The 13,777-nt window shown below is 39.0% G+C and overlaps 1 protein-coding gene across 4 annotated transcripts in view; it reads left to right on the forward strand.

Moving 5' to 3' along the window:
- Positions 1–13,777, forward strand: part of WDR19 (WD repeat domain 19) — a 135,078-nt gene that overhangs the window by 28,759 nt on the left and 92,542 nt on the right. For all 4 annotated transcript variants that reach the window (XR_003211248.2, XM_073891545.1, XM_025887014.2 and 1 more), the window contains exon 4: positions 2,607–2,732. Coding sequence is in view for 3 of the 4 variants with exons in the window: in XM_025887014.2 (XP_025742799.1) it covers positions 2,607–2,732 (126 nt within the window). In the remaining variant the exon portion in view is untranslated. The remainder of the gene's footprint in view (positions 1–2,606; positions 2,733–13,777) is intronic.

Raw genomic sequence — 13,777 nt, forward strand, 5'->3', positions numbered from 1 at the left:
TATGGCAACCCCGAGCTGAGAGCCCGCGACTCTGCTCCGTCTCTGCAGCCGGCTTCCCCGCTCCGATACCTGGGAGCTCTGGCGCACTCAGGCACCCCCGGTCTCTCTGTGACCCCGAGGGTCCTGAGACCACACTGTCCCGGGAGGATTCCACCCCCCGCTTAGCCACTGCAGCGACGTCCCTCCACGGAGCCAACTTCTAAAAGGTCCGATTTTGTGCTCCGCGGCTCTAGCACTTGCCAGAAGCGGCCGGCGGAGGCCCCTCCCCCGCCGTCTATCCTCCCGAATATCGCCTCGGATTCACTTCTCCGCACGTCCTACCTTCCAGAAAGTGGTCACTTTTCTGTTCAGAGAGTTGTTGCTACTCTCTTCTTCAGTCTCCTGTTGAGTTCGTAGGTGTTCAGAATGGTTTGATCCCTATTCAGCTGAATTCCTGAGACCAGACGAAATCTAGGTCTCCTACTCCTCCGCCATCTTGCTCCGCCTCCCACACCTTGGTACTTTTTACAGGACAAAGCCTATCCATTTCCAGGAAATCATTCTAGATTACACAAAACATAACTTAAGCATTTTTTTAAAGATTTATTTATTTATTTTAGAGAGAGCACGAGCACATGTGCAGGGGCAGAGGGAGACAGTCTCAAGCAGACTCTGCACCAACTTGGGGCTCCATCCGAGGACCCTGAGATCACAACCTGAGCCGAAACCAAGAGTCAGATGCTTAACCAACTGCGCCATCCAGGCGCCCCATAACATAAGCATTTTTAATGATTCTGTGTAATCATTACCTTTATTAGTTATTTTATTGATAGTCTCAATCGTTATTAAGATAAGTAGTCCCTCACCTAAATGGTCTTATGCTGCCATGCTTTTTAAATTCATGTCTGCTTTCTGTAGTTTATTGCCACCATCTTTGCAAATCAGATTGTCTTCTTTTAGTCTCTAACAGCCTTTCCCACCTCCTGCTGTGCCCCACTTACCTGATGCCACCGTTTTGGCATTTCCCATTGCTTTATTAATTGTTTTCTATATTTTGGGAAACAGATGTCAAGATAGTTGTAATTATGTCCAAAAATAAGAAGGCACTTAGTAAAGAACTTCTTTGAGTAAATTATATGAGGTTTTTTGCATCATCTCTGTGACCTCTATTTTGTTTACACAAAGGCCATATATATATATTTTGGGGGGAGGCGTACTATTTTTTAACCTCTGAATTCTTTTGCTGTATTTATCGTAGCTGAATTCAACTGATAGAGGATCTCTAGATAAATAAAATACCGTATGTATTGTCTTTAATTGTTAGATGATTTTATAAAAAATTTGAAAGCTTCCCTCTTTCATACTTCCCAAATCTCTGAAAATACTAGAGAAAATTAAGATCCCAAAACATATTTTAGCATTTTGAAAAATAAAATGACCAGAGTAACTCCCAATTGTCTTAACTGTAATTCTGAGTATGGCTTAGCTGATATCCCAGAACAGAGTCTCAAAATGAAACATAGGATCAGAGAAGAAAAAGTTAATCCTCAAGGAAGCTTTTGATTTATAATAAATACTTTGAAATAATTTTGAGCAATAACATATTTAAAAAGCATTTCCTATTTATAACTGTTTTGTCATTTTAATTGCATCACTCTTATTCTATTATGATACAAAATGAAAATAACATTTCTTACCACTTCCAAAATCTAGTTTTTCCATTATTTGCAATCCCACATCTACCCAACCATGATCTGTTTTATACACAATTTATCTGGATATAACTTCATTTTTTATCTGTACCTGCTTTTTCTCTCTGTAAATCTGAAATAACCTTTCAGCACTTGGTCATACAAATTACCCCTTGATTCCAAATGTGATTCCTTTGTAGAGGTGCTTGATGAGTTTGTTTTACCAAAGGCCAGGATCTTAATAGTATCTAAGAAAATCTGCTAACTTATTAGGTGTGATTATATTTAATGTAGTATATATAAATGGTACGTAAAATAGAATTTAAGTTTTTCCCATCCCCTCAACAACAATAAAAAATTTAACTTAGTGGGGCACCTGGATGACTCAGTTGGTTAAGCATCCGCCTCTTGGTTTCAGCTCAGGTCATGATCTCAGGGTTGTGGGATGGAGCCCCACATCCGCTGAGCACAGAGTCTGCTTAAGATTCTCTCCCTGAACCATGAAAGACTATGGACTCTGAGAAACAAACTGAGGGTTCTAGAGGGGAGGGGGGCTAGGGGGATGGGTAAGCCTGGTGATGGGTATTAAAGAAGGCACGTACTGAATGGAGCACTGGATGTTATATGCAAACAATGAATCATGGAACACTACATCAAAAACTAATGATGTAATGCATGGTGATTAACATAACATAAAAAAAATTCTCTCCCTTTGCCCCTCCCCCACTCCCATCTTGCACACTCTCTCTCTAAAAAAAAGAAAATTTAATATTTTCTAAGCAGTCAATAGTGAATTGTATTTCTCACTTTAGAAAGTTTATGACCTACTCAAAATAGATTGGTCCTATTGTAGATAAAAATTACAAATAGATATTTAAATTTCTTTTCCCTACTTTAAGAAAACGTGTAGTGATATTTTGCTCTCTTTTTTAAAAGTAACTGTGTTGCTATGGATTGGGATAAAGATGGAGATATCCTAGCAGTGATTGCTGACAAATCTAGTTGCATTTATCTATGGGATGCCAACACAAATAAAACCAGCCAATTAGACAGTGGTATGAGGTAAGAATAACTTTTTTATTTTAAATCTTCACTTACAAATATGGTTATTTGTAGGTTTGACACTAACAATACTTAACTGCTATCATTATAAAGATGCATTTGTGAGTCATTTTCCTCTGAAAGAAAGTTTCTTTTTTTATCATTACATATAATCCTATTGATTTTACCCAATTAATTAGAATAAAATTGTTATGATTGTAAACTATCAGTGGCTTCTTAAAAAGTTGCTTTCAGTGGAACAGACTAAAATGTCCAAAGATGAGACAAAACATCTGGAAAAATCCAGAAATGGGCTTGGCCTCAGGCATTGCTGGATCTAGGGGTTCTAGTGATGCAGTCAAGACTCTCTTTCCATCTCTGAGCTCTTCCTTTCTCTGTATTGACTTTATTCTAAGTCAGACTCTCTCCATGGCTGCTGCCAACTCTTGGCTTATGTCATTCTTCACAGCAAGTTACACCAAGAGAAGAGCATATCCCCATCACATCACCAGTGTCTGCTCAGTTACTCAGAAGGTCTCTGAATAGGGTAGGCAGGGCCATGGGATTGAAAATCCCAGTAAGTGAAGAGTCGGATCAAGGGTGGTACAGTTCCCAAATGGAAAATATACTGGGCAAACAATAAATTACAGATCTCTGCTAAAGTAGAAACCACTTTAACATATGGAATAGAAAAATTTATTTACAACTAAAACTTGGCAGTTCAACCTTGAACGAGTTGCTTTACCTCTCTCTAAACCTCAGTTTCTTCTTGTATATGGGATGTGTGTAATAATAATATCTGCCTCATGGTATCATGTGACCTGCAGATAGGCCACACACATATTGTAAGATTAGACTATAAATTTCCAGTTTGCCAAGGAGTAACAACCCAGAGGAAGCAAGGTGGCCATGCAGAACAGGATGAAAGGTAACCTTAGTGTCGTTTTCCTTAACCCTCCAAATTGACACATGAAGCATGCATTCACAGGGGATTATTGTCCACCCATCATAAAATCTTGATAGGTTTGAGAACCTTCATTTCTTGCTCTGTCCTTTTACACTTTGGGTATGCATCACTTTTTAAAAAGATTTTACATACTCTGTTCTTCAATTCAAGAGAATATTTTTAAACATCAAGTATTGGTTCTTGAACCAAGTTCAGCACAGTGAGAACATGTTCTCACCTGGAGAAAAATGCATAATTAATCCAAGGTGTTTCAGACTGGTATATGTCTGCCTCTGCTGTCTGTCTTCCCACAGATCCATTTCCTCACATCATCTCAAGAGTTGTTGTGACATTTAATTGTGTGTCATGGCCAGGCATGAAATTAAGAATTCAGTGAATGGTGGGTGTTATTGTAATTATCAAGGCAGAACCAATTAAATGTTAGTTTATATTAATATTTAATATTTAAAGGGCTTTTGTATATACAAAAGTATACCCACTACTATTTGTTTTTTATTTAGAGGTCAGTCTATTACACTAAGATACTTAAACACAATTTTGAATATCAGTTTTTCTTAAATATATTCATTTTGCAAACATTTCCTTGAAAAATTTAAATTCCATTTACAAATTTAATTGGAATTTATTCTTTTGAGCATTTCGAACATCTTAAATAATACACAAAACATATTCAAATATAATCATTGCAAAACTTACTACAATGTCACTTAACTATCTTAAATTATTATGTTAACACAATGGATTGAATTTATTAATTTTTACTAAGTGTATTTTTATAACTTCTTAGAATTATAGTGGTACTTCCCCTGATCCTACCTAGGCTTATAGGAGTTATGTCCTTGGGGTACAGCTATCTTTCCAGAGAAAACTCAAAATACAGCATCGCATTTATCAAACAGTTGATTTGTGGTTGGATTACTGGACATGGTTATTTCTCCCAAGGCCATTCAGACCTGAATTCTAGTCATCCTACTCAGCCTCTTTTCTAATTGACCTTCAGTTGTCATATCAGCAAGACTTTTTTTATTTATTTTTATTTTTTTATTTTTTAAAGATTTTATTTACTTGAGAGAGCAAGAATGAGAGAGAGCACATGAGAGGGGGGAGGGTCAGAGGGAGAAGCAGACTCCCTGCTTAGCAGGGAGCCCAATGTGGGACTCGATCCCAGGACTCCAGGATCATGACCTGAGCCGAAGGCAGTCGCTTAACCAACTAAGCCACCCAGGAGCCCTCAGCAAGACTTTTTTAAACCTGTGCCTTTCACATAGGTTGCATTTTTTTTTTTTATAGCCACGTGCATTTCCCTAAATAATATATTCTTTAAGTTTAACTTGGTCAAAAATACATGTAATTACTATATATTGTCCTGATCTGCTGGCATTACTGGGAACTTATGTGTGCCATAGTATCTTACTGTAATTTGTAGGGCCTTCTAGAGGCCTTATCTCTGAAGAAAAGAAAGATGGAGTCTGTTCAGCTGGCTCTTTCTTTTGAGGATATTTGGCTACTTGATCTTCTTGGAACGTACTGTTTAACTCTTTTTCTAGTTGGTTGTTATGTGACTGTTAGTGATGGTAAACTATTGAATGGACTCTTGTCAAACTACTCTTATTAAATGTGACCACTGTTGCTGATCAGACCTTGTGCTTCTCATGTGGTTCCTCCTTTCTCTGGTGCTCACAATTCTTTCTATTCATGTTTTCTGAAAAGCAATTCCAGATAGGATTGAGTGTGTGAGATTTACTACAGGAAATGCCAGTGAGGAAACATAGAGGGGCAGGTTAGAAGAGCCACAGTGCATGTCTGACCCTTGTAAAGGGGATAGGGAAGGAAGAAACATTGGGTAGAAGCATCTTATACTGCAGCCCAATTCTAAGTTCAGCTAGGCCTCTGAGGAGACTTTAAGCCAAAGTTACCCATCAGTGGAATCCTATGTCTCCCAGGAATGGGCATCAATAGTATCCCTGCCCACTCAGTTACTGTCTGGGAGCAGCCTATGGGAAGGCATGGCCCTAGCATGTCAAGGTGATGGATTCCAGTGGGGCCCTTCATCAGTTACACATTCCATAGCTAGAGATCTAAGAGGCATATTCTCATAGCTGTCACACCTGCTTAAACAGATAGAGAAACAAGCATATTGATCTTTTAAAAACATACACTTAATAGATGAAACCCAGCAGCCTGGGATATTAGTACTTATTAGAAGTAATTTTCTAACTAAACATTTTATTATATTCACCTATTGTTACAACTGACTTTCCATATACTTTAAGTGAATTTTGGTCTTCCGTATATCAGCATTCTTGAAAGCAGTGTTGCTTTCTGTAAACAGTAAATGGTCTATCAGTGGTTCTCAAACTTTAGCTGTATCAAAGTACCTATTAAAATACAGATAGCTGGGCGCCACCCCCAGAGTTTTTCATTCCGTAGGCCTGGGCTGGGACCAGAGAACTGGCATTTCTAAAGTTCCTAAGTGATGCTGTTGGTCCTGGGATTGCATTTTCAGAACCACTTTTCTACACCCATTGTGATTTCTTTCCTTGATACATAGGATGAGCTACTTTCCCAGGAGTCCTGATGTCATTCAGTAGGGAATTGTATGGAAGTTCAACCAGTAGGTCTTAGAATGTACTTAAGAACTGGTGGTAGGTAAATGTGCTTTCTACCACTTTCTGAGTGAGCTAATCTTAATAGTGACAGAGACAGGAAGAGACAGGAAGATGGCCATGGAGTAGGAGAACCCCAGGCTTACTTCATCTCACGAATACAACTCATTAACTATCAAATCCTAAACACCCCAGAAATCAACCAGAAGACTGACAGAACAGACTCCACAACTAAAGGGAGAGAAGAGGCCACGATGAAGAAGGTAAAAAGTGTGGAGGCATGGTGAAGAAACGGCTCCTGGCTGCTGTAGAGAGGAAGGAGCCATGGCCACGGAGAAGGGCAACAGAGAGAGGAACACACAGGGGAACACAGAAGTAGAACATTTTCTCAAAGCCTTTGGTGTGGAAAATGAGAGGGGCTGAATTTTATGAATTCTTGTGACCAGTGGGGCTTAAAGCCTGGAGTTTTCAGTGTCAGTGGGCTTGGCTAGGATAGATCCTGGAAGGCCCTGCCTCACTCCTAGAGAGAAGGTGGGGAAACAACCTGGGATGTACAGCATGGAAACAACATCTGAAGAGAGCCCAGGGCACAAAATGGGGAAATTATTTGCTCTTGCTGGAGCATGTCCCTGAGAGATAGTATTCACAGAGATACCTCTCCAGGAACAAAGGAGTAGGTCAGCACCATTTCTCCTACCCCTCAGCATAAACACAGAGCCACCTGCAGAAGCAGTGCAGCATGGGTACTGGCTGCCTAACTTGCTTATACTAAGCACTCCCTGCGCTTTGGTGGAACTGCTTTTCTCAGTCATGCTTACCTCATTCCCCCCTGCCCCCGGAAGATCAGCACAAACCCCTGCCCATACCATGTCTCCCAACCAGAGAGTGCTGCAGGGCCTCAGTTCTGGTGGAGGTGGTGACACATCTCATTTCACAATCAGACCAAAGCACACCTAGTTAAAACTCAGCACATTCAGGTCAGGGACCAAACACTGCACACAGCAGGCAAGGAGAGCCTCTGCAGATGACTGGCCTGAAGGATATAGAGCAGCCAAAACACAATAGCAGAGTGCATGCAACACACATTGGGGGCACTCCCTAGAGCACCAGGCCCTGGGCACCACATGACCTCTTCATAAGGCCATTACATTCAGGAGCAGGAGACAGACTGGCTTTTCTAACACACAAAAGAAGGCAGAGACTTAGAAAAAATGAGAAGACAAAAGAATTTATCCCAAATGAACAAAATAAGATGACAGCCAGAGATCTAAGTGAAATAGATATAAGTAACATGCCTGGTGGAGAATTTAAAGCAACAATCATAAGGATACTCCACTGTGCTTGAGAAAAAAATGGAAGACATCAGTGAGACACCAAAGAGATAAAAGAGTTAAAAAAGAATCAGAGATGAAGAGTGCAATAAACAAGATCAGAAACATGCTTGATGCAATGAACAGCAGGCTGAAAGACCCAAAGGAATGAATGAATGACTTAGAAGACAAAGTAATGGAAAGCAATGAAGCTGAACAAAAGAAAGAAGAATTATGCAACACGAGAATAGACTGAGGGAAACAGTGACTTTATTAAATGTAATAACATTCCTATTATAAGAGTCCCAGAAGAAGAAAAGAGAGAAAAGGGGGCAGAAAAATTTTTTGAGGAAATAATAGCTAAAAACTTTCCTAATCTGGAGTAGGAAACAGACATCAAGATCCAGGAGGCACAGAGAATTCCTATCAAAAGCAACAAAACGGGCCCACACCAAGACATATTGTAATTATATTTGCAAAATATAGTAATAAAAAGTATTCAAAGCAGCAAAAGAGGTCACTAATTTACAAGGGAGAACCCGTAAGGCTAGCAGGAGACTTTTCAACAGAAATTTAGCAAACCAGAAGGGAGTGACATGGTATCTTCAAAGTGCTGGATAGGAAAAATCTGCAGCCAAGAATGCTCCATCCAGCAAGGATATCATTCAGAACAGAAGGAGAGATTTCCCAAACAAACTAAAGGAGTTCATGACCACTAAACCAGCCCTGCAAGAAATATTAAAAGGGACTCTTTGAGTGCAAAGGAGCAACCAAAAGTGACAGTATAAAGGAGGAAGCACAATTTTATAGACTATTTCTGTAAAAAATCAAGGAACTCACACAAAAAAAGGATATAAATAAGATGTACCTAAAATGTGGGGAGTGGAGAGGAGAAAAGAATGGGTTCAAATTGAATCGACCATCAACTTAATATAGACTGCTATTTACAGAAGAGGTTATATACAAACCTAATGGTAATATCTCAAACATGGCTAATAAACGTGCAAAGAATAGGAGAAAGAAATCCAAATATATCACTAAAGAAAATCAGCAAACCATGAAAGAGAGAAAGACAAGAGAGGGCCAGAGAAAATCTCCAGGAACAACCACAAAACAAGTAATAAAATGGCAATAAATACATATCTGTCAGTAATTACTTTGAATGTAAATGGACTAAATAAAAAAATAGGCTGTCAGAATGGATAAAAAAACAAGACCCATCTATGTGCTGCCTACAAGAGACTCATTTTAGACCTAAAGACACCTGCAGATTGCAAGTGAGGAGGATGGAGAAGCATCATGCAAATGTATGTCAAAGGAAAGCCGGAGTAGCAATACTTACATTGGACAAACTAGACTTTAACACGAAGACAAAGAAGGAGACTGTATAATAAAAGGGACAAGAAGATATAACAATTTTAAATATTTATATACCCAGCATGGGAGCACCCAAATATATAAAACAATAACAAACATAAAGGAACTAATCAATAACACAGTAATAGTAGGGGACCTTAACACCCCACTTACATCAATGGACAGATCATCTAAACAGAAAATCAACAAGGAAACAATGGCCTTGATGACATAGTGGACCAGATGGACTTAACAGATATATTCAGAACATTCCATCCTAAAACAGCAGAATACATATTCTTTCATTTGCTTTTTTTTTTTTGAGAAAGAATCTTAAACAGACCCCATGCTCAGCATTTGAGCCCAACACAGGGCTCAGTCTCACAACCCTGAGATCATGACCGGAGCCGAAATCAAGAGTCAAATGCTTAACTGACTGAACCACCCAGGCACCCCAGAAACACATTGTTTCAAGTGCATATGGAACATTCTTCAGAATAGACCACGTATTAGGACACAAAACAGGCCTTAACAAATAGAAGATTGAAGTCATACTATGCACCTTTTCTGACCACAATGCTATGAAACTAGAAGTCAACCACAAGAAAAAATCTGGAAAGACCACAAATACATGGAGGTTAAATAACGTGCTACTAAGCAATGAATGGGTCAACCAGAAAATAAAGGAAGAAATTAAAAAATACATGGAAACAAATGAAAATGGAAACACAACAGTCCAAAACCTTTGGGATGCAGCATAAGCAGTCCTTAGAGGGAAACATATAGCAATACAGGCTTACCTCAAGAAGCAAGAAAAATCTGAAATAAACAACCTAACCGTACACCTAAAGGCGCTAGAAAAAGAACAACAAATGAAGGTTGAAGCCAACAGAAGGAAGGAAATAATAAAGATTAGAGCAAAAATAAATGATTTGGAAACTTAAAAAACGATAGAACAGATCAATGAAATTAGGAGCTGGTTCTGTGAAAAAAATCAATAATATAAGCCTCCAGCCAGTTATCAAAAAGAAAAGAGAAAGGACCTAAATAAACAAAATCACAAATAAGAGAGAAGAAATAACAACCAACACCCAGAAATACAATTACAAGAGAATATTATGAAAAACTATATGCCAACAAATGGGACAACCTGAAAGAAATGGTTAAATTCCTAGAAACAAATAAATTACCGAAACTGAAACAGGAAGAAGTAGAAAACTTGAACAGACCAATAACCAGCAAAGAAATTGAGTCCATAATCAAAATTCCCAACATACAAAAGTCCAGAACGAAATGGCTTCACGGGCGAATTCTACAAAACATTTAAAGAAGAGTTAGTGTCTGTTCTTCTCAAACTGTTCCAAAAAATAGAAAAGGAAAGAAAACTTCCAAATTCATTCAATGAGGCCAGCATTACCCTGGTACCAAAACCAGATAAAAAGAATTATAGGCCAATATCCTTAATGAACATGGATGCAGAAATTCTCCATAAAATACTAGCAAACCCGATCCGACAATACACTAAAAAAATCATTCACCATAGGGTGCTTGGCTGGCTCTGCCAGTAAAGCATGCAACTCAGTCTCAGGGTCATGAGTTCAAGCCCCATGTTGGGCATGGAGCCTACTTAAAGAAAAAAAAAATCATTAACCACAATCAGGCAGGACTTTTTCCTGGGTTGCAGTAGGGGTTCAATATTTGCAAATCAGTCAATGTGATACACCACATTAATAAAGGATAGGAACCATATGATTGTTTCAATAGACACAGAAAAAGCATTCAATAAAGTATAGTATCCATTCATGATAAAACCCCTTAAAAGTAGGTTTAGAGGGAACCTACCTCAACATAACAAAGGCCATATATGAAAAACCCACAGCTAACACCACCTGAAACTGAAAGCTTTTCCCCTAAAGTTAGGAATGAGACAAGGATGTCCACTCCCACCACTTTTATTCATCATACTGGAAGTCCTAGCCACAGCAGTCAGACAACAAAAAGAAATAAAAGGCAACCAAATCGGCAAGGAAAAAGGAAAAGTTCCACTATTTGCAGATGACATGATACTATATATAGAAAACCCAAAAGACTCCACCAAAAAACTGCTAGAACTGATACAGGAATTCAGTAAAGTCACAGGATACAAAATCAATATACAGAAATTACATTTCTTTACACCAATAATGAAGCAGCAGAAGGAGAAATTAAGAAATCAAGCCCACTTAAAATTGCACCAAAAAACCATAAGATACCTAGGAATAAATCTAACTAAAGATGTGAAAGACCTGTACTCTGGAAACTATAAAGCACTGATGAAAGAAATTGAAGAAGACGACACAAAGAAATGGAAAGACATTCCATGCTCATGGATTAGAAGAACAAATATTGTTAAAATGTCCATACTACCCAAAGCAATCTACACATTTAATGCAATCCCTATCAAAATACCAACAGCATTTTTCACAGAACTAGAATGAACAATCCTAAAATTTGTATGGAACCACGAAAGACCCCAAATAGCCAAAACAACCTTAAAAATAAAAGCAAAGCTGGAGGCATCACAATTCCAGACTTCAAGTTATATTATAAAGCTGTAGTGAGCAAAACAGTATAGTACTGGCACAAAAATAGGCACATAATCAGTGGAACAGAATTGAAAACCCAGAAATGAACCTACAATTTTATGATCAATTAATCTTCAACAAAGCAGGAAAGAATATCCAATGGAAAAAAGACAGGCTCTTCAACAAATGGTGTGGGGAAAAGTGGATAGCAACATGCAGAAGAATGAAACTGGACCATTTTCTTACACCAGACACAAAAATAAATTCAAAATGAATTAAAGACCTAAATGTGAAACCTGAAAACATAAAAATCCTAGAAGAGAACACAGGCAATAACTTCTTTGACATCGGCCTTTGCAGCTTCTTTCTAGGTATGTCTCCTGAGGGAAGGCAAACAAAATCAAAAGTAAACTCTTGGGACTACATCAAAATAACAAGCTTTTGCACAGGGAGGGAAACAGTCAACAAAACTAAAAGGCAACCTACAGAATGGGAGAAGATATTTGCAAATGACATATCCAGTAAAGGGTTAGTATCCAAAATATATGAAGAACTTACAAAACTCAACACCCAAAAAATGAATTATCCAATTTAAAAATGAGCAGAAGAAATACAGATGGCCAGTAGACATATGAAAAGATGCTCACATCACTTATCAGGGAAATGCAAATCAAAACTATAATGACCTCACGCCTGTCAGAATAGCTAAAATCAAAAACAAAGAAGCAGTAGGTATTGGTGCAGTTGTGGAGAAAGGGGAACCCTCTTGTACTGTTGGTAGAAATGCAAACTGGTGCAGCCACTCTGGAAAACAGTATGGAGGTTCTTCAAAAAGTAAAAAATAGAACTACCCTACAATCCTTCAGTTGTACCACTCGAGGTATTTACCCAGAGAATACAAAAATACTAATTCAAAGGGATACATGCACCCCGATGTTTATAGAAGCATTATCTACAATAGCCAAATTATGGAAACAGCCCAAGTGTCCCATTGACTGATGAGTGGATAAAGATGCGCTGTGTGTGTGTGTGTGTGTGTGTGTGTGTGTGTGTACATATGTGTATATCTATATGTATATACACACATAGATATATACACACATATATACAATGGACTATTAGCCATAAAAAAGAAAGAAATCTTTCGATTTGCAACATCAATCGAGCCAGAGAGTATAATGCTAAATGAAATAAGTCAACCAGTGGAAGACAAATACCATATGATTTTATTCTTATGTGGTATTCAAGAAACAAAACAAATAAGCAAAAGAGAAAAAGGCAAACGAAGAAACTTTTTTTTTTAAAAGATTTTATTTATTTATTTGAGAGAGAGCACATGAGGGGGGCGAGGGTTATAGGGCGAAGCAGAGTCCCTGCCGAGCAGGGAGCCCGATGCGGGACTTGATCCAGGATCGTGACCTGAGCCGAAGGCAGTTGCTTAACCAACTGAGCCACCCAGGTGCCCAGAAACACTTTTAACTATAGAGAACAGGGGTGCCTGGGTGGCTCGGTCGGTTAAGTGTCTGCCTTCCACTCAGGTCATGATCCCAGGGTCCTGGGATCAAGCACAGCGTCAGGCTCTCTGCTCAGCCGGGAGTCTGCTTCTCCATCTCCCTGTGATTTCTCTCGCTTTCACTCTCTCTCAAATAAATAAATAAAAATACTTAAAAAAAAATAACTGTAGAGAACAAACTGATGGTTACCGGAGGGGAGGTGACGGGAGAGGGGAGGTGACGGGGGGGGGGGGGGGGGGGGGGGGGGCGAGGGGGAAGGATAGGTGAGAGAGGTGATGGGGATTAAGGAGTGCAGTTGTCCTAATGAGCACCAGGTAATGTATGAAGTGCTCAATTACTATATTGCACACCTGAGACTAATATTATACTGTATGTTTTAGCTAATTGGAATTTATTTTTTTTAAGATTTTATTTATTTGAGAGAAAGAGAGAAAGAGCATGAGCAGGGGGGAGAGGCAGAGGGAGAGGGAGAAGCAGCCTCCCTACTGGGTAGGGAGCCCAATGCAGGACTTGATCCCAGGACCCTGAGCTGAAGGCAGACGCTTAACCACTTAACCGACTGAGCCACCCAGGTGCCCCCCCTTATGTAGTTTTAAATTCTCACGTTACTGAAGCAGAACATACCAGTTATATAATGTGATATATCAAATCTACTTTGCCATTAAGTTTGAGGTCTTTCCAAATCATTTTACCTATTAAACATGTCCCTTTCGTTGCTTAACCGATGGAGCCACCCGGGTGCCCCAACT

The sequence above is a fragment of the Callorhinus ursinus genome, unplaced genomic scaffold (genome assembly GCF_003265705.2).
Source record: "Callorhinus ursinus isolate GAN/ISIS: 27379988/994484 unplaced genomic scaffold, GSC_fseal_2.0 scaffold4, whole genome shotgun sequence".
Lineage (NCBI taxonomy): Eukaryota > Metazoa > Chordata > Mammalia > Carnivora > Otariidae > Callorhinus > Callorhinus ursinus.